General features: G+C 33.7%; 4 protein-coding genes across 4 annotated transcripts; 1 reads left to right on the top strand and 3 right to left on the bottom strand.

Moving 5' to 3' along the window:
- Nucleotides 1-2,244: 2,244 nt before the first annotated feature.
- Nucleotides 2,245-5,893, bottom strand: LOC144571664 (uncharacterized). Its single transcript, XM_078321016.1, has 7 exons — nucleotides 5,432-5,893; nucleotides 4,490-4,545; nucleotides 4,333-4,378; nucleotides 3,935-4,018; nucleotides 3,291-3,416; nucleotides 2,995-3,074; nucleotides 2,245-2,608 (listed from the first exon to the last, which is right to left on the bottom strand). The coding sequence occupies exons 1-7, from the start codon at nucleotides 5,858-5,860 to the stop codon at nucleotides 2,506-2,508; spliced, it is 924 nt and encodes a 307-aa protein (XP_078177142.1). The 5' UTR covers nucleotides 5,861-5,893; the 3' UTR covers nucleotides 2,245-2,505.
- A 1,145-nt stretch (nucleotides 5,894-7,038) lies between these two features.
- On the bottom strand, nucleotides 7,039-9,536 carry LOC144549347 (peroxidase N-like). The gene is made up of 4 exons (XM_078298058.1): nucleotides 9,274-9,536; nucleotides 8,807-8,989; nucleotides 8,483-8,648; nucleotides 7,039-7,473 (listed from the first exon to the last, which is right to left on the bottom strand). Exons 1-4 carry the CDS (start codon nucleotides 9,502-9,504, stop codon nucleotides 7,058-7,060), a joined length of 996 nt encoding a protein of 331 aa, XP_078154184.1. The 5' UTR covers nucleotides 9,505-9,536; the 3' UTR covers nucleotides 7,039-7,057.
- A 2,887-nt stretch (nucleotides 9,537-12,423) lies between these two features.
- LOC144549341 (peroxidase N-like) lies at nucleotides 12,424-14,072 on the bottom strand. The gene is made up of 4 exons (XM_078298051.1): nucleotides 13,819-14,072; nucleotides 13,351-13,533; nucleotides 13,044-13,209; nucleotides 12,424-12,909 (listed from the first exon to the last, which is right to left on the bottom strand). The coding sequence occupies exons 1-4, from the start codon at nucleotides 14,038-14,040 to the stop codon at nucleotides 12,494-12,496; spliced, it is 987 nt and encodes a 328-aa protein (XP_078154177.1). The 5' UTR covers nucleotides 14,041-14,072; the 3' UTR covers nucleotides 12,424-12,493.
- A 7,547-nt stretch (nucleotides 14,073-21,619) lies between these two features.
- On the top strand, nucleotides 21,620-24,187 carry LOC144571655 (LisH and RanBPM domains containing protein). Its single transcript, XM_078321006.1, has 6 exons — nucleotides 21,620-21,814; nucleotides 22,232-22,388; nucleotides 23,085-23,191; nucleotides 23,453-23,584; nucleotides 23,687-23,843; nucleotides 23,945-24,187. The coding sequence occupies exons 1-6, from the start codon at nucleotides 21,812-21,814 to the stop codon at nucleotides 24,058-24,060; spliced, it is 672 nt and encodes a 223-aa protein (XP_078177132.1). The 5' UTR covers nucleotides 21,620-21,811; the 3' UTR covers nucleotides 24,061-24,187.
- The last annotated feature ends 272 nt before the right edge of the window (nucleotides 24,188-24,459 follow it).

The raw sequence follows: 24,459 nt of genomic DNA, 5'->3' as shown, positions 1-24,459 counted from the left end.
ATTAATTGACTGCCCTTGTTCTGTGCGTTGTTTGGTGGCCAGAGATATTTGAAATTAATATTTCTTTTTATCTCCATTTTATTATTAACCGTGTTGGGTATCCGATCCGCCAACGGCTACGATTGAAAGATAAAACTTCGGATTTGATCTCAACCCTCCAATTACATAATTTATCTTCTTTTGATTAAATGCATATGTTTTATGTATGTAAATCTAAATTTAGTTAAAAACATACTCTTTGTTTTCATATATCTCATCTTCAATTGAGAATATTTCATCTTTTATTTTCTTATTTTTTTTGTTTTCTTACTTCTTCTTCATTTCTATATGGATCACAACGATTTTTTTTTTAATTTCTTTATTTCTCTTTCTTTGTTTCTATACATATTGTTGTCAGAAAATTTTAAAATATATTTCCAATATAAAATATATCAATGTGTGTGTATTCTAAATTGAAAACAAAGAAGAAGAAGAATATAAATTGGAAAGTGTGTGAATATATATTTCTCTTATAATATGTGTGTGTGTATATATATTCTATACACACACACCGATAACACTTTTTATTTATATTTTTTGATATCATATTATCTGTCGATATTGAATTGTTGTACGATATTTGATATTAGATTCGAATCGAGCTATTATTTGATATCATTGGTACTTAAAAATAAAGAATCATCACATCATCAAATTGTTATCAGAGACCACGATTAAAGTCAATTAAAAATACAGAATCATATAAATTTTCTATTAACATGTGTCTTAATTTTTGAATAATTATTACTTTTATTGAATTTTTTTTTCTTATAATATATGTCTCTATTGCAATGCACGGGTATGATACTAGTAGTAGAAGAAGTTGGCAATAAGTGCGTAGTTTGTGGATTTTTATTTCTAAATATCCATTTTACCCTTTCACCTTTTTTTTTCTCTCTGAGTCATTAATTAAATAAGTTAATAAAGGGCTTCAACGAAAGTTTCCTTCCTTCCATGAGAAAAAAACAGCACCCCAGTTTATTGTCCCTTCCATGATTCTAGATTTTTGATCAATTCTTGTATCTTCTTTCTCCTCCAAACTTGTTTTAATTTGAAATGTTCTTCAGGTGTATCCAAGAATAGAAATGAATCATACCATAGCTTCTATTATGATAGTACTGTTGGCTTTAATAATTTTTCTTTGACAACGTAAGATTCTGGTAGTAATATATATCGTTCCAGTCAAGGATCATAGTCGTATAGAATCATGAGTTATCATGGTACCAGTCATATGCTAAACTACTGAAGCACGGTACTAATAATTGAAACTACTTACCAGCAGTATTTGTCAGAAATACATCTCTAAAGATTATTTTTCGTGAGCCAAATTCTATCCAAAATCATTCATGGAATAAAGCATATATCATCCTTTAAATGACCTGGTTTTGTCAAATTGGAGTTGTAGCTCGTCCAATACTTGACTTGGCTCAGGCAATATTAATTTGCACTTTTTTAATGTGATATTGAACTCTTATGTAATACATCAATACTTTTTATTGCCTGTGGCATAATAACCACAATTATTTCTCAAAGAAAAACAATAATACACCAACATGGTTATATTATAAGATTAATCTTTCTTGTTAACTTATATTAAAGGAGTTTCAGGAAAAGAATAAGAACTATGGGTAAGTTCTCTTTAGGATTGCACAAAAATACAACAAAAGCATCAGAGCCGAGTGAAATCAATTGTCTTTCATTGATTGAATCAAAATTTTCAATATGTGCTTGAAAAGTTTGCAAAGGAGGAGAAATTTGATGGAAACCGGATTCAAAAATATTTCGCAACTCCTGATCTTGCAATTGTCAGCTTGTTGAAATTAGGATGATCTCAGTAACGTGTCTTTTATTTCCAGCTATTTAGAGTTCGTAGGATCATTTCAGTAGTGCATCTTTTTTATTTTCATCTATTTAGCGTTTTGTCTTTTTTACTTTTTACTCTAGAGGGCATGTCTTCTACTTGTAATGTACTCGTAACCATCATCTTTATTTAAATAGATGCGACCACTAGAAAGGTGATATATAATACACAATACTTTTAAGTGTAAATCATCAGGCGACCCTGAAAGAATTGATCATATTCAAGTAATGAAAAAAACAGGGCCCCTTTTGCTTTATTTATTTAATTATTTCTAATCACAAATAAGAATCTTTCTTGTGTGAAAAACAATCTATATATCTCCACCAAAACTTGTGCCAGCAACAATAAACCAGAATTGCATTGCAGAGCTACGTCTCTTGACCAACTTGTTAGTTTTAATGTTACAGACATCAGAAGCAAACAAATTGCAGCTAAGTCTCTTTCTCTCCTAATTAATCTACTCACTCACAACCTAAGTGACCTAATTAACTAACTGACATGCAATGAAAATAATACACTGCAGTACGAAAGGGATAGGGATACAATGTACACAAATACACATGCCCCAACATCCAACTAAAATTAAGAAAATAAAGACTTGTACTCTAATTTCCATGGACATTATTGTTGGCGAGCTCGGTAGATGGGAGGAGGAGAGCTAATCTCTGTTTGTATCTCCTTATTCTTACTAGCCTTTCTTTTGTTAACCTGTATAATAACAATTAAATATAATTAATGAACTTAATAAAAATATAGCACCATTAATAGGATCAACAGAAATTGCTTCTTTTTGGATGAGAAGTTTGCATGTGAAGATTTTGTATCATACTGGTCAAGCTAACCAAATGCGCAAACCTTTACTGGTTTACCAACTTTAAGCCCTCTTTTTTGTTTTCTTCTCTGCCAAATGGGATAAATTCAAAGGCAAATTAAATAATAAGCATCCCATAGAGGAACAATGACAGATTTGAAATTATGAACATTGAAAGCTCCGGCTGAAAGTCTGAAAGATTGCAGTTCATAGGGTCAATAACCAAAACTTTTACAATAACCGTAAGAGGTTTGAGATAATTACATGCAAAAAAGAGACTTACTTGGCACGTATCCGTTTAGCGCGCTTTATGTGCTCCTCCAATAGAGAACGTGTAGTGAATGGTTCCACAGCCGCTCCATCCTGAATGAAAACTTAACAAGTCAGTATTGCTTGGCACTCAGGTCTAACTCAGATTATCATTTTTGTTAACAGCAATGCCAAGTCATTATCAGAAGCAGGGACTCATTAGTAGTTGTCACGGTATGATCTTCTTCATGTGTTTTTGTAATACATTTAAATTTGAGGATTTGCAAGGAAAAACAAGGGATCCAAAATGGAAGGAAAGAAAGAAGGGACCTCATTGTTAGCAGCATCTGAATCATTGTCTTGCTGGTCTTTTTCTTCATTTTTGACCTCATCCAAATCAGCAAAAGAAGCAGGCAAGGGCCTAGGTAGAATTCTCTCATTGTTTCCGTAGTTAGACTGATCAAACAAATAAGCTAAAAGTTAGCCAGGAAAAATGTAGAATTGCAACTGAGTGTTGATTTATTCAAAGTTGGTTTATTGAAGGTTAAGTTACAAATGAGGGTTGATTGATTATGCACAATTGCAGGAAGAAAGTGAGAATTCATCGGTTAGCAGTATAATGAGGGTAAATTACATTGTTGGTTAGCAGAGGCAAAATTGAATCTTGGTGAGTTGATTGCAGCAAGGTTCTTTAAATAAATTGCATGGACCAAAGTTGAGGCAAACAATGGAACATATGGGCCTCATACAATTGGGCTTCATTGAGGCAGTGATAAAAATGAGGCTTAACTAGATGTCCCAGAATTGACTGGTGCAAAAATGGTATGAATCTAAACTACTAAATTTACAAAATGTAGGATAAGTTGAGGAACATTAGATGGATCTAACATAATACTCATGCAATCCCAACTCCAATTTCAAACCACCTCTACTATAGATCCAAAAAATAAAAAAATGTTGACAAAATTAAGTACCAGAGTTTCATGTGGTGCGCCATTTCTAACCCAAGACCGGCAAAGAGAATATAAGGAACATGGTTCTCCATCTGTCAGTCTCACCTTCAATTCCATCGATAAAATAAAACAAAAATTCAAGAATAGCTTGTTAGCACCTTACTGTAGGAAAAAGATGTGGTATTTTCTTTTCATCCTTGAATTCAGTTGACTAATTTGAACCATTACAAGGCAGTATGGACAATAGTTCCTCTTCTCTTGTTTGTTTTTGGACTATTTGCTTTCCAGCAAGGGCTTCTATGGGCAAACTAGGGATAACAAATTTCCATAGCCATGCCACACCAGTACTACCAGTACTTGCATGTGTACTGGTCGGTTAAGGCAATTTGTGAAACCAAAGAGACCAGTAATCATCTTACCTTTCGGTCGTTAATCACTATAAATGTGTCATCTCTGTTTCTTTCCCTGAAATGTAAAATATCAATACATCAAGATAAAGTGAGTTAATAGTATGCTTGTTTATATGGGAGATGGTCGGGGGGGGGGGGGGGGGGGGGGGGGAGGAAGAGGGGTTACCTCTCTCTAGCCATGGCGTACTCAAGAGTCTGTGCAACAGTAGGCAGTGTTTGAGCCTGAGTAACATCAAGTCCCATGTAATATAGAATTATTTTAGTTAAAATTTGAAAAGGGAATCCATTTTGTTCTATTTGCTTGTTGCTCCATTTGTATCCTTGCTAGATTGCTTTTAGGAAACATTAATTACAAGTGATGCCCAGCGTTGTAATCTTTGAGTCAAATGCTTGTGTGAAAGGTTAATGGCATGTTTGTTATATAGCTTTGGGCACAGAAAGTTCAGTTTCTAAATTCAGCTTTCAAGAGATGATAGGTATTTGGGCACAATGTGCAAGCCCCAAGGTATTTGGGCAACATTCACAACCCACAACATATTAAGCATAATCAGACAACAGCCATAGTTTTCGTGGTAGCCATGCTAGACTTTTGGCTGGTTTAAATGGGTTTGAAAATGTAAGAAGAAGAGCAATCCATCTGAAGATATCCCCATTATATTTAATTGAATTGGTTTGCAATTGCACCAAATGTCTCTCTCTCTCTCTCTCTCAAAGAGTTGCAAACAATTAATCTAAGAACCATTAAATCTAATAATATAAGAAACACAACGTAATGAAGTCCGAACAATTAAGTTTGCAAAATCTAATGATTGAAAATCACTTCCATTTTCGCCAAGTAATTAATTTCATATAAATTGTTTTCTAGTGGATCCTTTTGAAACAATATGCAAAACCATGGAACTTGTATAATCAATCAATTGTATGGAGTATCAACACATCTTAAAATATAAAGTTTATGGTCACAAATGGTCTTACACTAAACACAAATTTCTTCATAGTTGTATGGTTTTTTCTATCCAAATTTTTTTCTTGTGATTATTAATTTGGTTTCCTATGACCGTGGTTTTCAAATGCAAAGAGACCATAAAGGAGGAGGAAAGAAGGAAACCTTGGGATGGGTTGCAACTGGAACTCCCTTCAAAGGAGGAGCAGCAGCTGGGGGCCCCGCTGTCGTTGGCACAGCAAAAGAACTCGGCCGCACATGGTGTTGGATATCGGATCCAGTATATGCAAATCGGTGTTGGTGTTGATGTTGATGTTGATGTTGAGGCAGGTGACTTGGGACGTGGGAAGTTGGTGGAGCAGTGGGGCGAGCGTATACCGTGGGGTTAACACCGGCGACGGTTGGCAAGGAGCGGGAGGAAACGGGATAGATAATGCCATGAGGGATGATGTGATTAGGGTTAGGGTTTAGTGAAGGGGAATTGGGAAGAGGACGGGCAGTGAAGACAGGGGTTGTGGAGCGTTGAAGAGAGGGGTTAGGGTTAGGGTTTAGAAGGTGGGAATTAGGAGGTCGGTTACTGTTAGAGGCAGCCATGGCCTGGAAGTGAGCAACAGAGGGGATTGGCGCGGAGAGGAGACTATTCACTATTTGAGGGGGATATTCCAAACTGGAGACGATTAGACGATAGCGTTTCGTTGAGACAGTGATAGCGTTTCTGAGAGAGTTCATTCGTTCGGATGTCCTAAAGTAACTCACAAATAGATCCGAACCGTCAGATTAAAGAGGCCCTTTGTCTTTGTGCTTCATTTCGGACTGGATTGATCCGGATTCGAATCAGACGGTCCGAATCTAAACAAAAAAAATCGGTTACTTTAATCGAATATATAAATCGCTAATAATCAGATTTCATACATTTTTTAGTGCATTGAGGATTGTTAATGCCAAATTTTAAAAATTTCAAGTTATTTGATGGACAATGAAACATACCTCGAATATATATTGTCATTTTTCACAAACATGATATGTGAATTATAATTTACATCATGCCTATAACATTAGGGAGAATTTCATGTACACCCTTCAGAAACTTCAAAATGACGTATTTTTCCTTCTAAAACTCATAATATCACATTTACCCTTCTAAATTTAAAAAAACTCGCGAATTTACCCAATTTATTGATTTTTCTATTAAAACTCATTTTAATTTATATAATATCTATTTTACCCTTTAATTTAAAAATGATGTAGCATAGAAAAAGTGTTTTGTCTCCTAATTGATCGGTTATGAGGAAAAAAATGTTCATTTTCTTACTTGTAACGCGCACGCAAACATCTGCCTAAATGCCACTATGAGTAGAGAAATAAACCATTTGTCATATGGAAACCAATCAATTAGAAGTCTGAATATTTTTTTAACACATACTACATTTTTTTTTTTAATAAAGGGTAAATGAGTATCTTATAAATTTAAAATGAGTTACAATACAAAACATTCCTTCATATATATTACAAGAAATAGCTAAAACAACAGCTAAATAACGTAAAGGATCACATAAACATGTACAAATATAAAATCAAGGCTTAAATATCTCTCCTTAATTAATTTGCATGCAAAATTAAGGCCCCCTAATTAATGACATGCAGTGCATCAGCTAGCTCTATTAATTATCTAGGAATTAAACTGTTTCCATATATCAAGCACTAATAAGGCAAATTAATACATCCATTGCTTAAGCTTTAGCATATATTAATTCATTGTTTATTTTGGATAGCCAAACTATAATTAATTAATTAATTAACAACCCTGCAATTTAGGCGAACTTGCCCTTGTGAGCCTGTGAGGGGACTAATGTTTCCCATCTTAAGCATCGAATTAACAAAATCACAGAAGAATTTGTCAGTGCTGTTGCTATAAGTCTGCACAATTGATTTTGTGGAAGCAATTCCTTCATCACTAGAGAAGAGACCTTGGTCTGATGACAGCAAACCCTTCTGGTTTAGAAGGTTCTGGAAGTAATTGTTGTCGAAAACATCTGTGGAGTTACGGTCGAGACCAGTCGTGGTATTGCCGTCACCGGAAGAGCAAAGCGACTGCAGATCAGCAGCCAAGTTTGAATCCAGAGTCGGGTCAACCGAGCTGGTGGCGGAGAAGTTGGATAGCCGATTGCTGAATGATGTGCACCGGGCCTGGCCAATTGTGTGCCCCCCTATATATATTAATTGTCATACATGCATATATATATGCAAAACATTTTATCAGAATCAGACTAATTAACAATAAATTATTGTAACATATATATATATATATATATATAGAGTAAGGCTTGGGTGCTATGGATAGCATAGAGGCCTCTATGCTACGGCTCAATATTTGAGTTTTCAAAATCCAAACGGTCGATCCGAACCGTTCATCTTATTCTCCATATTAATATCTGCTTGGAGACCAAATTTTACATTTTTATGAATTTTTTTACTATTTATTAAGTATTTTACAAAATTGTTGATCCAACGGTGGCTGCACAAAACAGTAAAACCGTTGGATTAGCGATTTTCAAAGTGGCTTAATAAATAGTAAAAAAATTCAGAAAATTATAAAATTTGGTCTCCAAGCAGATATTAATATGGAGAATAAGATGAACGGTTTGGATCGACCGTTTGGATTTTGAAAACTCGAATATTGAGCCGTAGCATAGAGGCCTATATGCTATCCATAGCACCCAAGCCTTACTCTATATATATATATATAGAGAGAGAGGTTGGCTAAGATCAAAGTGGTAGTTCTTGAGCTTTGGTGCTACCAATTCATTTTTCAATTTTCAAAGTTCAAAACGTCGATCTGAACCGTTCAAGTTGTTCTCCATATTAAATTGTGCTTGGAGACCAAATTTTATATTTTTCTGATTTTTTTTACTATTTATTAAGCCACTTTGAAAATCGCTGATCCAACGGTGGCTTACAAAACAGTAAAATCATAAGCCACCGTTGGATCAGCGATTTTCAAAGTGGCTTAATAAATAGTAAAAAAATTCAGAAAAATATAAAATTTGGTCTCCAAGCACAATTTAATATGGAGAACAACTTGAACGGTTCAGATCGACGTTTTGAACTTTAAAAATTAAAAAACGAATTGGTAGCACCAAAGCTCAGGAACTACCACTTTGATCTTAGCCAACCTCTATATATATATATAATTGTCTTGAAAAAATGAGCAATTACCAGATAAGGCGACGACATCAGTGGTATTGAGGCCAACAGCATTAAACTTGGAAATGATAGTATCAATGGCGTCGGTTGGAGCAGGGAGACCGCTGTTTGCTCCTGATTGATTTGCTACTAATCCATCTCTTCTTCCTAATAGCACTGTCCACCTTGGCCCACCACTCTGACAAGTGACAACCAATTGCAATAAAATTAACTATGAATTCCTTGGCAAGCAAATATATATATATACTCACAAAAAGTAACACAAGCTCTACCATGCAAATTAACTATAAAATTAACTATGAATTTCTTGGCAAGCAAATATATATATATACTCACAAAAAGTACAGCATATTTAGCAGCAATGGCCAGGATGTCAGCGCAAGATACCGTCCCATTGCACTCGTTCTCAAGGGCAGTCTTTATGGAATCAACAACATCGAATCCCCTGACTGAATTCAGGTTTGGGAATGCAAATTTTTCACCGTCGCTTCCGTCGAGGAGTATTGATCCATCGCAACCCTGAAAATATTATAGATATATATATATATATATATATATATATATACTTTTTCATAATATGTCCAAACTAACACAAATCTTAAGTACTGCATGTGTTTCATTAACAGTATAAGTACGTACAGTGATTTCTTTAATATTTAAAAATATATATAGAGAATATATATGTGTGTGTGTGTGATCTCATGCATACTGTAATACTGTAAATGCATATGCATGTCCATATATATATATATAAATTATCAATGAACGAAAGAAAAAGAAGACATGCAATTAATTATACGTACGTTAACAAAGCAATCATGAAAATGAAGCCTGAGGAGGGAAGCTGCCATCCTTGTTTCATTCTTAATTGCATTTAGAACTTGAGTTCTGACAATGCTGAGCGCATTTGGACAGCTCTGTGCGTAGAAATTAGAGCTCAGTTGGGACCGAGCCGTAATCGGACCAAAACCCATTACTACTATCAGTAGGAAAAACCCTAGAAATAACAAGTTAGATCTAGAGCCCATTGCCATTATATTTCTCCTTGCTTAATTAATTCAACTCTGGATGAATACTTGAGTTTAATTGGTATTTATAGATAGATAGATAGATAGATAGATAGATAGATATTTTGATAGATGGTTAACTTTTATGTATAGTGGATGTGTCTGATGAGTGTATAGTGGGCGGCGCTATAAGTTTGTGTCACAGCGCACAATTAATTCTATGTATATCTTTACATGCCATGCATATAATAATAAAATTGAAAGTGTGCATGGTAGGTACAATTCCTCCATATAATCAAGTAATCAACACATCAAGTAATGTTATATACATATATACATTTATACATTAAAATTATTTAATTTTATACAACTTATAATATATATAGACGGCTCAGAAAAATCAGATTTTGATCTAGTGACAAAGATAATACTCTCCATTTGCCAAGTGATAAGTTCAAAATTCAAATAAAAAATCACTTAAAAATATTAAATAATTGAGCTAAGACTTGATCTCCAACTTTTACTTATTAAAAAATAAAGGCGGCTCAACGGAAGTTTTTAATTCACCAATTAGTTGGTGCCCTGGTGCCCAACGGTTATTAATTATTTGAATTTAAACTTTTTTTTATCGTCTTTCCTGTGCAAGAAAATGCCCACTATATATATAGATGATAAAAAGTGGTGATATATAGTATTTCTTTACATGGGTGATTAAAATAGTGTTATTTGAATAATTAGTAAAAATGTTATTTTAATTGTACATTTAATATAGTGAATTATTGTAATTGTAAAAAATAGTGTTAACAATGTGTTAATTAAGAAGAAAAATAGATAAATGAGGTCTCAAACGAATTATAACGATGTGAAAATAACAAAAGTGGTGTCAATTTTGTCATTTCAGAACTGTGTTGATGAAAATTCGAGAAAAAAATATTTTTTCACTCTCACACTTTCAAATAATAGTTATTCCATAAACATTTACCAGAAATAAAAAACAGCAACTAATCTAACTATTTTTCAAATAACAAAAATAATATTGTTCGTTTGTACATTGTTATTCCAAATAGTTCATGTTTTCAAACAATCTCTATTCTCTATGCCCCTTTTATATATATAGAGGTTGGCTAAGATCAAAGTGGTAGTTCCTGAACTTTGGTGCTACCAATTCGTTTTTTAATTTTTAAAGTTCAAAACGTCGATCCGAACCGTTCAAGTTGTTCTCCATATTAAATTGTGCTTGGATACCAAATTTTACATTTTTCTGAATTTTTTTACTATTTATTAAGCCACTTTGAAATCAACTGATTCAACGGTGGCTTCTGATTTTACTGTTTTGTTAAGCCACCGTTGGATCAGCGATTTTCAAAGTGGCTTAATAAATAGTAAAAAAATTCAGAAAAATATAAAATTTGGTCTCCAAGCACAATTTAATATGGAGAACAACTTGAACAGTTCGGATCGACGTTTTGAACTTTGAAAATTGAAAAACGAATTGGTAGCACCAAAGCTCAGGAACTACCACTTTGATCTTAGCCAACCTCTCTCTCTCTCTAACACACACTCATATAGAGTAAGGCTATCATGCTTTGCAAATTAAAGTTGGTGTTTTAATTTGCGTTCATATCTCTAGTTTCAAAGTTCAAAACGTCGATCTGAATCGTTAAAGTTGATATCCATATTAAATTGTGCTTGGAGACCAAATTTTATTATATTTTTTTGGAAATTTTTTATGTGAATTATAATTTACATCATGGCTATAATATTAAATTTTAAATTTAAACTTTATTCTTAAAGATTGTTAATATTGTTAATATAAATTAGGGAGAATTTCATGTAAACCCTTCAAAAACTTCAAAATGACGTATTTTCCCTTCTAATACTCATAATATCATATTTACCCTTCTAAATTTCAAAAACTCACGAATTTACTCAATTTATTGATTTTTATATTAAAACTCATTTTAAATTTATATAATGGAATATGCTAGCATGTTATGCATAGCATAGAGCCCCTCCGTGCAATGCCTTAGATTTCGACTTTTCAAAATTATAACGGTCGATTCGAACCGTTCATCTTGTTCTCCATATTAATATGTGTTTGGAGACCAAATTTTACATTTTTTGGAATTTTTTTACTATTTCTTTAGATTTATTGAAAATCATTGTTTTTTTATGGTCCAGATTTGCTGAAAACATCGATTTTCAATAAATCTAAAGAAATAGTAAATAAATCCAAAAAATGTAAAATTTGGTCTTCAAATACATATTAATATGGAGAACAAGATGAATGGTTCGGATCGACCGTTAGGATTTTGAAAAGTTAAAATCCAAGGCGTTGCACGGAGGGGCTCTATGCTATGCTAGCATATTCCTTTATATAATACCTATTTACTCTTTATTTAAAAAAAGATGTATCATAGAAAATTGTTTTGTCTCCTAATTGATTGGTTATGAATAAAAAATATTCTTTTTTTATCTTGTAATGCACACACAAGTGTATGCCTAAATGCCACTATGTATGTGTCATGAGTAGAGGAATAAACCATTTGCCTTCTGGAAACTAATTAATTAGAAGACTGAATATTTTTTTTTTAACACAGACTGCATTTTTTTTAATAAAGGGTAAATGAGTATCTTATAAATTTAAAATGAGTTATAATAGAGAAACACAATAAATTGAATAAATTTGTGAGTTTTTAAAATTTAGAAGAGTAAATATAATATTATGAATTTGAAGAGATTGGCAATCCATTTGGTTTTACCTTCAATTTCTTCCTCTCTCCTTTGCATGCAAAATTAAGGCCCCTAATTAATGACATGCAGTGCATCAGCTAGCTCAATTAATTATTTAGGAAATCCAACTCAATCATTTCTATATATAGCTAGGCAACTGTTTCCATATATATTACATCTTAATTATCAAGCACTAATAAGGCAAATTAATACATCCATTGCTTAAGCTTTAGCATATATTAATTCATTGTTTATTTTGGATAGCCAAACTATAATTAATTAATTAGTTAACAACCCTGCAATTTTGGCGAACTTGCCCTTGTGAGCCTGTGAGGGGACTAATGTTTCCCATCCTAAGCATTGAATTAGCAAAATCACAGAAGAATTTTTCAGTGCTGTTGCTATAAGTTTCCACAATTGATTTTGTAGAAGCAATTCCTTCATCACTAGAGAAGAGACCTTGGTCTGATGACAGCAAACCCTTCTGGTTTAGAAGGTTCTGGAAGTAATGGTTGTCGAAAACATCTGTGGAGTTACGGTCGAGTGCAGTGGTGGTATTGCCATCACCGGAGGAGCAAAGCGACTGCAATTCAGCAGCCAAGTTTGAGTCCAGAGTCGGGTCAACCGAGCTGGTAGGAGAGAAGTTGGATAGCCGATTGCTGAACAATGCGCACCGGGCTAGGCCAATTGTGTGCGCCCCTATATATATATATATATATATTAATTGTCATACATATATATGCAAAACATTTTATCAGAATCAGACTAATTAACAATAAATTATTGTAACATATATATATATAATTGTTTTGAAAAAATGAGCAATTAATTACCAGATAAGGCGACGACATCAGTGGTATTGAGGCCAACAGCATTAAACTTGGAAATGATAGTATCAATGGGGTCAAATGGACTAGGGAGACCGCTGTTTGCTCCTGATTGATTTGCTACTAATCCATCTCTTCTCCCTAATAGCACTCTCCAGCTTGGCCCTCCACTCTGACAAGTGACAACCAACAAAATTAACTATGAATTTCTTAATTGGCAAGCACACACACACACACTTGATCTATCAAAAAATAAACTTATCATGTCTGAAGGATATTTAACATGAAAAATAATATATATATATATACTCACAAAAAGTACAGCATATTTAGCAGCAATGGTCAGGATGTCAGCGCAAGATACCGTCCCTTTGCATTCGTTCTCAAGGGCGGTCTTTATGGAATCAACCACATCGAATCCCCTCACAGAATTCACGTTTGGGAATGCAAATTTTTCACCGTCGCTTCCGTCCAGGAGTATGGATCCATCACAACCCTGAAAATATTATAGATGTGTATATATATATAGATACTTTTTCATAATATGTCCAAACTAACACAAATCTTAACTGCATGTATTTCATTAACAGTACGTATAACTGTATAAGTGCAGTGATTTCTTTAATATTTAAAAATATAGAGAATATATATGTGTGTGTCTGTGTGTGATCTCATGCATGCTGTAATACTGTAAATGCATATGCATGTCCATATATATATCTATATATATATATAAATGATCAATCAACGAAAGAAAAAGAAGAGATGCAATTACACGTACGTTAACAAAGCAATCATGAAAATGAAGCCTGAGGAGGGATGCTGCCATCCTTGTTTCATTCTTAATTGCACTTAGAACATGACATCTGACAATGCTGAACGCATTTGGACAGCTCTGTGCGTAGAAATCAGAGCTTAGTTGGGACCGAGCTGTAATCGGACCAAAACCCATTACTACTAGTAGGAAAAACCCTAGAAATGACAAGTTAGACCCCATTGCCATAATATTTTGCCTTGCTTAATTAATTTAGCTCTGAATGAATACTTGAGTTTAATTGGTATTTATAAATAGATAGATAGATAGATGGTCAACTTTTATATATATATAATGGATTGTGTCTCATGAGTGTATACTGTATAGTGGGCGGCGCTCTAAGTTTGTGTCACAGCGCACAATTAATTCTCTGTATAATTAAATATCTTTACATGTAATGCATGTAATAATAAAATTGAAAGTGTGCATGGTAGGTACAATTCCTCCATATAATCAATACATCAAGTAATGTTATATGCATGTACATACACATTAAAATTATTCAATTATATAAAACTTCTAATATAGACGGTTCAGAGAATTAGTTGTTTATTTAGTGATAAAGATAATATATAATTTCCGTTTTAAAAGTTACATGTTTGAAATTCAAATAAAAAAATCACTTGTAAATATTAAATAATTGAGCTAAATTTGATCTTCAACTTTTACTAATTAAAAATATAGCTAGGCGGCTCAACAAAAGTTCTTAATTCACCAATTAGTTGCACTACTACAGAATAAGAGATTGCACACGGACATAAACGGAGCAGCTACACGGATTTCCTGCCATGTACGCTGTGAGGGTGTAGAAATCCTTGAATAAATACACACGGATATTTACCTGTATGCAATTATAAGATAGCTACACAGATTATTACATAAACAGCCGTGTACAAACACTTGCCAGTGTCACTCCCAGTATTACCGAGCTACACGGATTATTACATAAACAGCCATGTACAATTACTTGGTCTGGTCCGGTCTGAGTTCACGGGTAGGCCGGGTTTTTTTTCTCTGTTTTTTTTGTTTTTGTACAGAAACACATATGAAAATTTTTCGGAAAAAATAGTTTTTTTTTTATATATATTGTATAGTCAAATAATACTTATACATATCATTTTTATATACTTTCAATATTATATGCCCCTTCAAATTTATAAAATATTTTCGGACCGTTCATTTTCATGCGGGGAATCAATGGTCGATCTGCAATAAAATCTTTCCAAATCTGTTTTAAAATGATCAAGGAAGAACATAACCAACATAAAAATTTAGAAGTTTTATTAGAAGGAATTCATCGAAAACCCTAGAGACTCCCTAAACTTGGTTTACAGCAATTGGCATCTCCACCTATAAATTCGCCAGAGTAAACTGTGAAATCAAACTGCACCTATATTGTTGTTATTATTATTATTTATTATTATTATTTTTTATTTAGGATTCACGCATACCAAACAAACTCGAAGAACCTAGACTAGTATTATTGTTGTTAAACTACTAAGATATATCTCTGTGGATCGACACCCGACACTACTACACGGTAGTGTTGGGGTTTCACGGTGCTGTAACCAAAAACCCGTTTAGGCTTAAGTTGCGGAATGACCGTAGAACAAAAATTTCTACGACCAACTTAAGCTCAGGATTAAATGGGGTATGTCAGGAAACTTTCCAAGGCGGTCCACCTTCAGTATTCCTTTGGCATCAAAACCCAATTTAATCCTTTTTACAGATCTACTCCATGATTGATTTCTAAAACTTTAATCTACTTACCAATTAAATAGATTAATATAGCATATTTATACCTTGTTTCCAAATCACAGTTGGAATGCAGACCGAGCGAGTAGAGCCTCACCAGGGAAGGAATCGACTCGGAGTATCACACGTGTGATACCTCTATCGGTTATCCACCAGGACTAACCGAAGAGCGGTTTATTTCTTCTGCCAGAAATACCGTAAACCGCAGAATTCTGCAAAAACACTATTCACAGGAAAAAGACGAAAACCCGTAAACACGAATTTTCGGTTGCTCAGTTTCATCAATATGCAAAACTGACATACCACGAAATTCGGTAAAACACTATTTATCGATCCCGTAAATATACTTCACAACAACTCGCAAGATTATACGTCAACTACGTATAACTTTCTTTTCTCAACCGAAACACTATTTGGGAGAGAAACCGAGAAAGAGAGAAAATATCAATCCGTTTCGATACGAAACGGTATGAGTGAATTAGCAATTTTTCTCTCTACCCCTCCACCCTTATTTATAGGGTTTAGGGTCGGTTGCCAAAGGACCAAAATGCCCTCCAAGTTCGGCTTATTTACAAGATATGCCATTGAATGGATAAGGATGACATGTCATGTGGATAAGATCAATGACGTGTCATCTGGATAGGATCGATGACATATCATGCGGATAAGGACGAATCTGAAAAGACCCGAATGTCCTCGGCCCGAACACAAATAATGCTCGTATAATTATTCTGAACAATTATATATATTTTTCTTGCGGTTGTTGTTTCGGTAATTTATACAACGTGTCCTGCACATTTATAAATTAACCGGTTAACTTTTATACAACGTGTCACACACGTTTATAAATTAACCAATGTTTTTGCTTGTTATTTTTACATAACATTTATAATTTAATTATAACACGTATAATTAATTATAACCATCTTACTATTGATCATAACCAATTTATAATCAATCACAATAAGATTCTCCGATTAACTCCTATATGGTGTGACCCAATAGGATCTGTGTTATGTTGGTAAACAGAGTTAAAACTGTTTTAACTTCTATAATCATGAGCGGCATCTGGCAACACATCATGACCATCCAATTACACAGATGATGCTGTACAGTACAATATCACGATCCAGTAAATAATTTACTTGTGTCTGTTCTTCTGTCTCATAGCTATCAGATTAGTTTCAAGGTAGATGTGTGTCATCCTTGCTAACTGAATCTTTTCTTGATCTTGAGCAGATTATCAAATATAATTACTCTTGTAATTATACCGCTAGCAGATAATCTTACTCTATCAAGGGGCCCAGTGATGCTATAGCTCGTATAGAGATACGAGGGACAAATAGTATTCTTGGTAAACCATCACTACCTCAGCTAAGTCATGTATACCGAAGAGCTACCGTTATAACTGCATTTTACCGACAGCGTTTGATAACAATCACACATATACATTTCTTAGTAGGAAAGATGAATACCTCATACTTTAGAACTTAACACTGAATGAAAACATTAATGACACGAACACAATTCTATTTAATGTTTCATTCGGGGTCTGTCAAATACCATGTTCCTAGAACATGTATCTATGTGATTAAAATGACATCTCGTGTCAGGTGGTTTGTAAAACTTAACCATCTTTTAATCCACATACTAACCTTATCGCGGTAATTAGTGTTCCTGCTAATTACCTTGGTCAGTGACTTTTTAAGAGTATATATCATCTATATTATGGAGTTTCACAATTTCAGTCATGAACTCGAAATGATCCATAAATTCAATAATACTCAAGGCAACAAAATGATATTAATCATCCAATTCATGAACAAAGCTTTAGGATAAATTATCGTATTATTGACTTCTAGATTATTACAAACTAACAGGTAGGATTATGCACTTGTAATCCGACAGAGTATCATTAGGGTAAGTAAGTATATATTTATATATACTAAAAGTTAGTAGTCTCATTTAGAGTCATCAATAACCAAAACCCTACAATAACTTTTCTACACGGATATTTAGCTATAAATCCCTGTAGAAAGCCTTGAGAGAGCTACATGGACTCTTATATAAAGAGCCGTGTAGAATTACTCTTTCTACACAGACTTTTATATAAACAACTGTGTAGAATTCTCTTTTTTTTCAAATTTTTTTTTTTGGCTAGCCTCCATTTTTGCTAGCCAGTATTTCTATGTTTTCAGATAGCAAAACAGAGAATTTTCAAAACAGAGTAAGCACAATATGAAATTATGAATTGCTAACAATAAAATGAAAAGTGCCAGTAGGGTTTACAGAGGGTAATATGAAAATATCAATTACTATTAATAAAATGCATGTATCTTCATATTACCCACTGTAAACCATCTTGGCACTTTTAACTCATGTCAGAATTTTGCTTGTTCTTCTTCTCTTGCGAAGGTGTTTAGTTTAGTATTGAAGAAATGAAGCAATTCACATGGGAATTCGAGATGTAGGTTATCAATTATATCGGACCGCTCATCTTCATATATGAGCTCCAAAAACAGTAGCTCATCTTGATAGATTTGCGATCCGAAATAATTGATAAACCTAAATCTCCACCCAATTGTTAACTACGAGAGGGAGAGTATTAATTGATCAAAACGGTGCTGGAAGGAGAAGGCCTTTTATATAACCAAAACCCTAAAATAACATTTCTACACGGCTCTTTATTAAAAGTTTGTGTAGCTCTCTCAAGGCTTTCTACACTGTTATTTAAACAAAAAACCGTGTACAATTTCTACCTTTTGACACAGCTCTTTATTAAACATCCGTGTAGCTCTCACAATCTTTCTACACTGTTATTTAAACAAACATCCGTGTACAATGCCTACCTTTCTACACGGTTCTTTAATAAATATTTGTGTAGCCCTCTCAAGGCTTTTTACACTGTTATTTAAACAATAATCCGTGTACAATTCCTAATAAACGTCCAAGTAGCTCTCTCAAGGCTTTCTACACTGATTCTTTAATAAATATCCGTGTAGAAATCCCATAGATATTTCAGGCCTCCAAAAAATTATAATTTCTACACAGTTTTTATATAAAATTGGCAAATCCGTGTACAATATGCAGGGTACAATGATCATTTCTGTAGTAGTGTTGGTGCGCGTTGGTGCCCAACTGTTATTTATTTGAATTAAAATTTTTTAGTCTTTCCTGCGCAAGAAAATGCCCACTATATATATATATATAGAGAGTAAGGCTTGGGTGCTATGGATAGCATAGAGGCCTCTATGCTACGGCTCAATATTCGAGTTTTCAAAATCCAAACGGTCGATCCGAACCGTTCATCTTATTCTCCATATTAATATCTGCTTGGAGACCAAATTTTACATTTTTCTAAATTTTTTTACTATTTATTAAGTATTTTACAAAATTATTGATCCAACGGTGGCTGCACAAAACAGTAAAACTGTTGGATTAGCGATTTTCAAAGTGGCTTAATAAATAGTAAAAAAATTCAGAAAATTATAAAATTTGGTCTCCAAGCAGATATTAATATGGAGAATAAGATGAACGGTTCGGATCGACCGTTTGGATTTTGAAAACTTGAATATTGAGCCGTAGCACGGGAGGCCACTATGCTATCCATAGCACCCCAGCCTAACTCTATATATATATATATATATATATGATAAAAATTGGTGATATGTATGTATATATATAGTATTTCTTTACGTGGTGATTTTCAAATTAGTATGAAAATGGTGTTATGTAAATAATTAGTAAAAATGTTATTTGAATTGTACATTTAAAATAAAATAGTGAATTATTGTAACTGAAAAATAGTGTTAAAATGTGTTAATTAAGAAGAAAGATAGGCAAATGAGATCTCAACGAATTATCACGATATATATGAAAATGGCAGAAGTGTCAATTTTGTCATTTCAGAATTGTGTTAACAGAAATCAAAAAAAAAAAAATAATTTCTCTCTCACACTTTCAAATAGTAACTATTCCAACATTTACAAAATAAAAAATAGCAGTCATTATAATATTCCGAATAACAAAAATGTTATTTGTTTACATATTGTTATTCCAAATACCTCATATTTTGAAACAACCTCTATTATCGGTGCCAAATATATCACAACCACGCACCGTCCCACGACCACCAACAAATTAATTAGAAATCAGTTTCAAAAGAAAGTATCCACCGTTCATTGAAAAACCCACCCAAAAATATTGTGAAACCATATATAACCGCTTCAAGACCTGACGCAATCTCAGTCTCAGATCTCGACTCTGCTATTGATGGATCTCGAACTCGATTTAGTGGAATTAGAAACAAAGAAATGCTAAATAGCAAAAAGCGAGAATAAATCTCTCTCAAGAAAATATATATTGATCAAAACGTTGTTTTTCTCTTACATGAGCTCTCATTTTATGGGCCATAAGAAGGAATTAATTTGCAACATAGAAACAAACAAACATAAATAACTGCTTAGGAAATGTAAACATAAAAAGAAACAAACATTAAGAATTATATATCTAGGAAATGTAAACAACTATTAATATTTTTAGAAAATGTAAATGGTCAATTCTCAAAATATGGTCCTTCTTTAATAGCAGCTGCACACTTCTCAAAGCGAGACTGATTTTGAATCCAAATCCGACTTGAATTGGTTCTTGTCAGGACTGTTTATTCACATTTGAACCATTAATTGATCACGAGTGACAAACTACATATGTAGGGTAACTATAACTAATTAAGCACTACTAGTACGTTTGTCTTAAGAAAATATCGAGTGCTTGATTTGTGCAGCAATAAATTTATAAGTTGGTTCTGACTTGTACATGCATGCATGGACCTCTCTTCTTTTTATCTTTTGCGTTAATTGCTTGAGGTAAATTAACTAAAATAAAGGAAAGAGATAAGAAGCACTAGATCCGTAAGATAAGTAATTATATTGGTATTTGGATCTCTTAATTAAGTAATTAATTAAATCGGACAAGCTAACCACATCTTCACGTTAACACGTGTGAAGCTAAGTTTGGTAAAGCTCAAATTAATTAATGAAAGAAATTAAAGTGTACGTAAATATCTCGATCTACTGAAGGCGCACATCCGGAATACCGCTGTTGGAATATATATTATATATATACCAAGAGAAGAGAATGAAATTGGGCACGAGCTCAGCAGTTCTCATACTCAGGCTTTACATCATATCCACTCTTCTCAAATTTATAACAGCATGTTTTTTAGTACTATATATATGTAGTTGGTTCCTGATAAGATGCAATCATGTGCACTTTGAACTTTGTATTATGCTTACTGTTAAATGAAATGCCTATGGGCTGTTTAAACCAAAAAAAACAAAAAAAAAAACCCTCTCTCAATATGTATATATATAAAGAGAAATCGACTAGGTAAATGAATATTAATTACTTCTCCATTCTTCTTCCTTAATTTTCACCATAAAATATCTTCTTGTTCTCTTTACCTTGCAAACTAAAATGCTTGAAACTAAGTTTTGATGATAATATTGGTAAATTTAAAGAAAATTGAGTATAAAATTAAGTCTCTAAATTTGAATTCATTTAATGAAAAATTTCTAGCCGATTGCAAATTTCAAATGCAAATTATTATTATTTTTTTCCTAATTCTACTGAATTATTATCTATTTTGGGTATGATGAGAGAAGTTAATTTGGTATCTGTGCTGGTATCCTTGGTACAATGAAGAGCCCAAAGAGCCTGAAATCCAGCAATGGACCGGGTCTTGGGCCTTCGTGTTTTTGTAAAAACTGGTCACCGATAATTGCATTGGTGTCCTCTGCATTAACTCAAAAAGGAATCTTTTGTGTTAATGCATATGGACCGTCCAATCATCTTTATGATTCGTGTGAATTAAATACGCACTAATATTAATGACCCTCATGTTTTAGACGGGGGCCGGATGAGCTCCGTTTACAATCGGACGGCTGATATGTATTAACTCAAAAGATGCGAACTCGAAAGATGCTCTGAGTTAATGCAGACGATGCGGACTCTGACACCATTTCATCAGTCAGTCGGTCCCACATGTCGGAACTCTTGAACAAACAAGGTTCGGACAATCCCAAGTTCCCAACTCACCTCGCCCCAATCAAGTCTCTTGTCTCCACCGAAGAGAAGAGAATCAACTAATTCCCGTTTCGTAGCAGCTGCTCAGCTCTTCTCTTCTCTTCTCGCCATACAGTACACAATGGTAATTTTCCTCTCTCTTCCCTTCTATTTATCCATTGTTACGACCTAGGTTTTTTCCATCCTGGCGTGATTTTGCTCCTTTCGATTGACGCACGAAGACTGTGAGAATTAGGGGTCCGATCAACGACTCACAGTCATCAGAGAGGATTTGGATCGGATCGGATCCCCTCTTTCCTTCTTAATTCATGTCATTGTCATTTGGGGTTAATTAAGATTTCATTTCTTGTACAAATTTGTTATTGATGTGATGTGCTTATATAATATAGATTGGTAATTCTGTCCAATTACTCACATTAACTGTTGTGGTTCTAATGTTGCTTTGATAAATACTTTCTTTTACCTTTTCAAAATGCCTATATGGGATGGGAAGTAAAGAAAACAATAGTCTGATCGTTTTCTAAATAATTTCTTATTTCAGTCGGCAAGAAAGGTGATAACTCGTGATGAGTGGGAGAGAAAATTGAAGGAAGTGAAGATAAGGAAGGAGGATATGAATCGGCTCATAATGAATTTTCTTGTAACTGAAGGCTACGTTGATGCAGCTGACAAGTTTCGTCTTGAATCTGGCACTCAACGTATCCTCTTCTCCTTCTTTTCTTATACTTTTAGCGACTCTTTTTCTATTTTGGGATTATTTCATGTACACCTCTGAAAACTTCAAAACCTACAAAAATAGAATTATTATATGTGGTCTAAAAGAGAGGAACTATAGGGTGTGACAGTAGAAACTCACAGAGTATCCTATATACTCTCTCCTTCTCAAGTTACTGGAAAAGGTACCTAAAGTAACTCGATGTTTTACTATCTGAGTTTGCATAAGTGGAGGAAAGAAGCTTAATTTGAGTATTTATAACTAGTTTACGACAGTATTTATGTGTGATTCATTCATTATTTAGTGGGGCACATTACATTCTATTTATTCTTTACAGGCCTGCCGGTTGATGTGTTGTTTACAATTTTAAAGCGTGGTTATTTTTCATTTTTTTAACATTCCCTGTAATCTAGTGCATGCTGAGAGCTCAACCAGCATGTGCCAGCACCCAGTTTCACCGATTGTTGTTAGACTGTTAGCACAATTTTTTACTGGCAATAATGGGGTTTTCGTTAACCGTATCAAATAGCCATAGAATTCTATGTAAAGGCGGTAGAGTATTCGATACAGTCAATCATGTACAGTTCTTTCTTATATACAACATAAATATGATGGTGTACTCTAATTTTCTGTTTGAAGAATAATAATTGAGTTCAAGGATTTGCTTAATGGGTTTTAGCTGATATTGACCTTGCAACAATAACGGATCGAATGGCTGTAAAGATGGCAGTGCAATCCGGCAATGTTCAAGATGCTATTGAGAAGATTAATGATTTGAATCCCGAGGTCATTTTGCTTATTTTATTATCTTCCCTTCTTCCTTTTCCTGTATCATATTCTTCTTCTTATTACTATTTATCTTTAAAATTGGCATCATACTCCTATTGTAAGTACAGCTGCTGTTGCTATTATTACTTATTAGAGTAATAATAAAGCAGGCTAGTACCAGAGTTTCATTTCAAAAAGAGAAGCCAAGCAAGTGATTTTCTTCTTCAATAATACTTTTTAATATTTTGGAAAATATATATAAATATATATATGAAGCAGATACTGGATACAAACCCAGAGCTATATTTCCACCTTCAGCAACAGAAGCTGATAGAATTGATTCGCTCGGGCAAAATTGAAGAGGCTTTAGAGTTTGCTCAGGAGGAGCTTGCACCTCGTGGAGAAGAAAATGTACTTCTCCTCTCCTTTCCTTATGACTGTTTGCATGATAGATAGATTATATATAATTGGGAAGGGAATGAATTTGATGGTATTGGTGTGCTGCAAATGCAGCCAGGTTTTTTGGAGGAAATAGAGAAGACAGTTGCACTGTTGGCGTTTGAAGATGTGAAGAATTCACCGTATGGAGAGCTTCTAGATATGTCTCAGCGTGTGAAAACTGCCAGTGAGGTCAATGCTGCCATTCTCACCAGTCAAAGCCATGAAAAAGGTTTTCTAGTAATATATCTATTCATTCTTGTACCGGTAGCTTTTGGTGTGCAGATAGATCATAGCTAGTTTATTGATTGCTGATACACCTTACTTTTGCAGATCCAAAGCTTCCAAGCTTGCTAAAGATGCTAATCTGGGCTCAAAACCGGCTGGATGAGAAGGCGATATATCCCCGCATCAATGACCTCTCCACTGCCAAGCTTGAAGATGTTTAAAATTTGTAAATCCTTCCTCAATTGACATTTTAAACTTGTAATAGATCATCCTCACAAATTAGATAGTATTGGGATTGGAAGCATTTATGAATATGTTGCTTGAGCTTGTGTTAATATTTTGCTGTTCTCTTCCTTGTTTTTTTATTTATTATTTATTTATTTATTATTGTTTTTTTTTTTATAATGAAGGGGTCGAGCCCTTTATTTTCTAATATCTAACTAAAACCAAGTGCCAAATAAAAAAAAATAAAACCAAATAACTGGAAAGTATTAACTGCCAAATTATGTACCACTATAGAGTATAGACACCGCAATGAAAGTTGCCATCAAGTTTGTATTAACTGCCAAATTATATATTCGGACTTGACAAAGAAAAAGGTATCCATCGATCTGTGCATC

The sequence above is a fragment of the Carex rostrata genome, chromosome 2 (assembly GCF_964058835.1).
Source record: "Carex rostrata chromosome 2, lpCarRost1.2, whole genome shotgun sequence".
NCBI classification, from domain to species: Eukaryota; Viridiplantae; Streptophyta; class Magnoliopsida; order Poales; family Cyperaceae; genus Carex; species Carex rostrata.
This window is presented reverse-complemented; position numbering and strand designations above follow the sequence as displayed.

What these genes read in the sequence shown, in the direction of transcription:
- LOC144571664 (XM_078321016.1), bottom strand. Translation starts at nt 5,860, where the DNA reads ATGGCTGCCTCTAACAGTAACCGACCTCCTAATTCCCACCTTCTAAAC. An exon ending in CAGTTGCAACCCATCCCAAG is followed by an intron (nt 4,546 to 5,431) that starts GTTTCCTTCTTT and finishes GATGTTACTCAG; the next exon opens with GCTCAAACACTGCCTACTGT. An exon ending in GCTAAACGGATACGTGCCAA is followed by an intron (nt 2,609 to 2,994) that starts GTAAGTCTCTTT and finishes GTTATTATACAG; the next exon opens with GTTAACAAAAGAAAGGCTAG.
- LOC144571655 (XM_078321006.1), top strand. An exon ending in TCTTGAATCTGGCACTCAAC is followed by an intron (nt 22,389 to 23,084) that starts GTATCCTCTTCT and finishes AATGGGTTTTAG; the next exon opens with CTGATATTGACCTTGCAACA. An exon ending in TTAATGATTTGAATCCCGAG is followed by an intron (nt 23,192 to 23,452) that starts GTCATTTTGCTT and finishes TATATGAAGCAG; the next exon opens with ATACTGGATACAAACCCAGA.
- LOC144549347 (XM_078298058.1), bottom strand. Translation starts at nt 9,504, where the DNA reads ATGGCAATGGGCTCTAGATCTAACTTGTTATTTCTAGGGTTTTTCCTA. An exon ending in CTAAATATGCTGTACTTTTT is followed by an intron (nt 8,649 to 8,806) that starts GTGAGTATATAT and finishes GTCACTTGTCAG; the next exon opens with AGTGGTGGGCCAAGGTGGAC. An exon ending in TGATGTCGTCGCCTTATCTG is followed by an intron (nt 7,474 to 8,482) that starts GTAATTGCTCAT and finishes TAATATATATAG; the next exon opens with GGGGGCACACAATTGGCCAG.
- LOC144549341 (XM_078298051.1), bottom strand. Translation starts at nt 14,040, where the DNA reads ATGGCAATGGGGTCTAACTTGTCATTTCTAGGGTTTTTCCTACTAGTA. An exon ending in TTCATGATTGCTTTGTTAAC is followed by an intron (nt 13,534 to 13,818) that starts GTACGTGTAATT and finishes TAATATTTTCAG; the next exon opens with GGTTGTGATGGATCCATACT. An exon ending in TGATGTCGTCGCCTTATCTG is followed by an intron (nt 12,910 to 13,043) that starts GTAATTAATTGC and finishes ATATATATATAG; the next exon opens with GGGCGCACACAATTGGCCTA.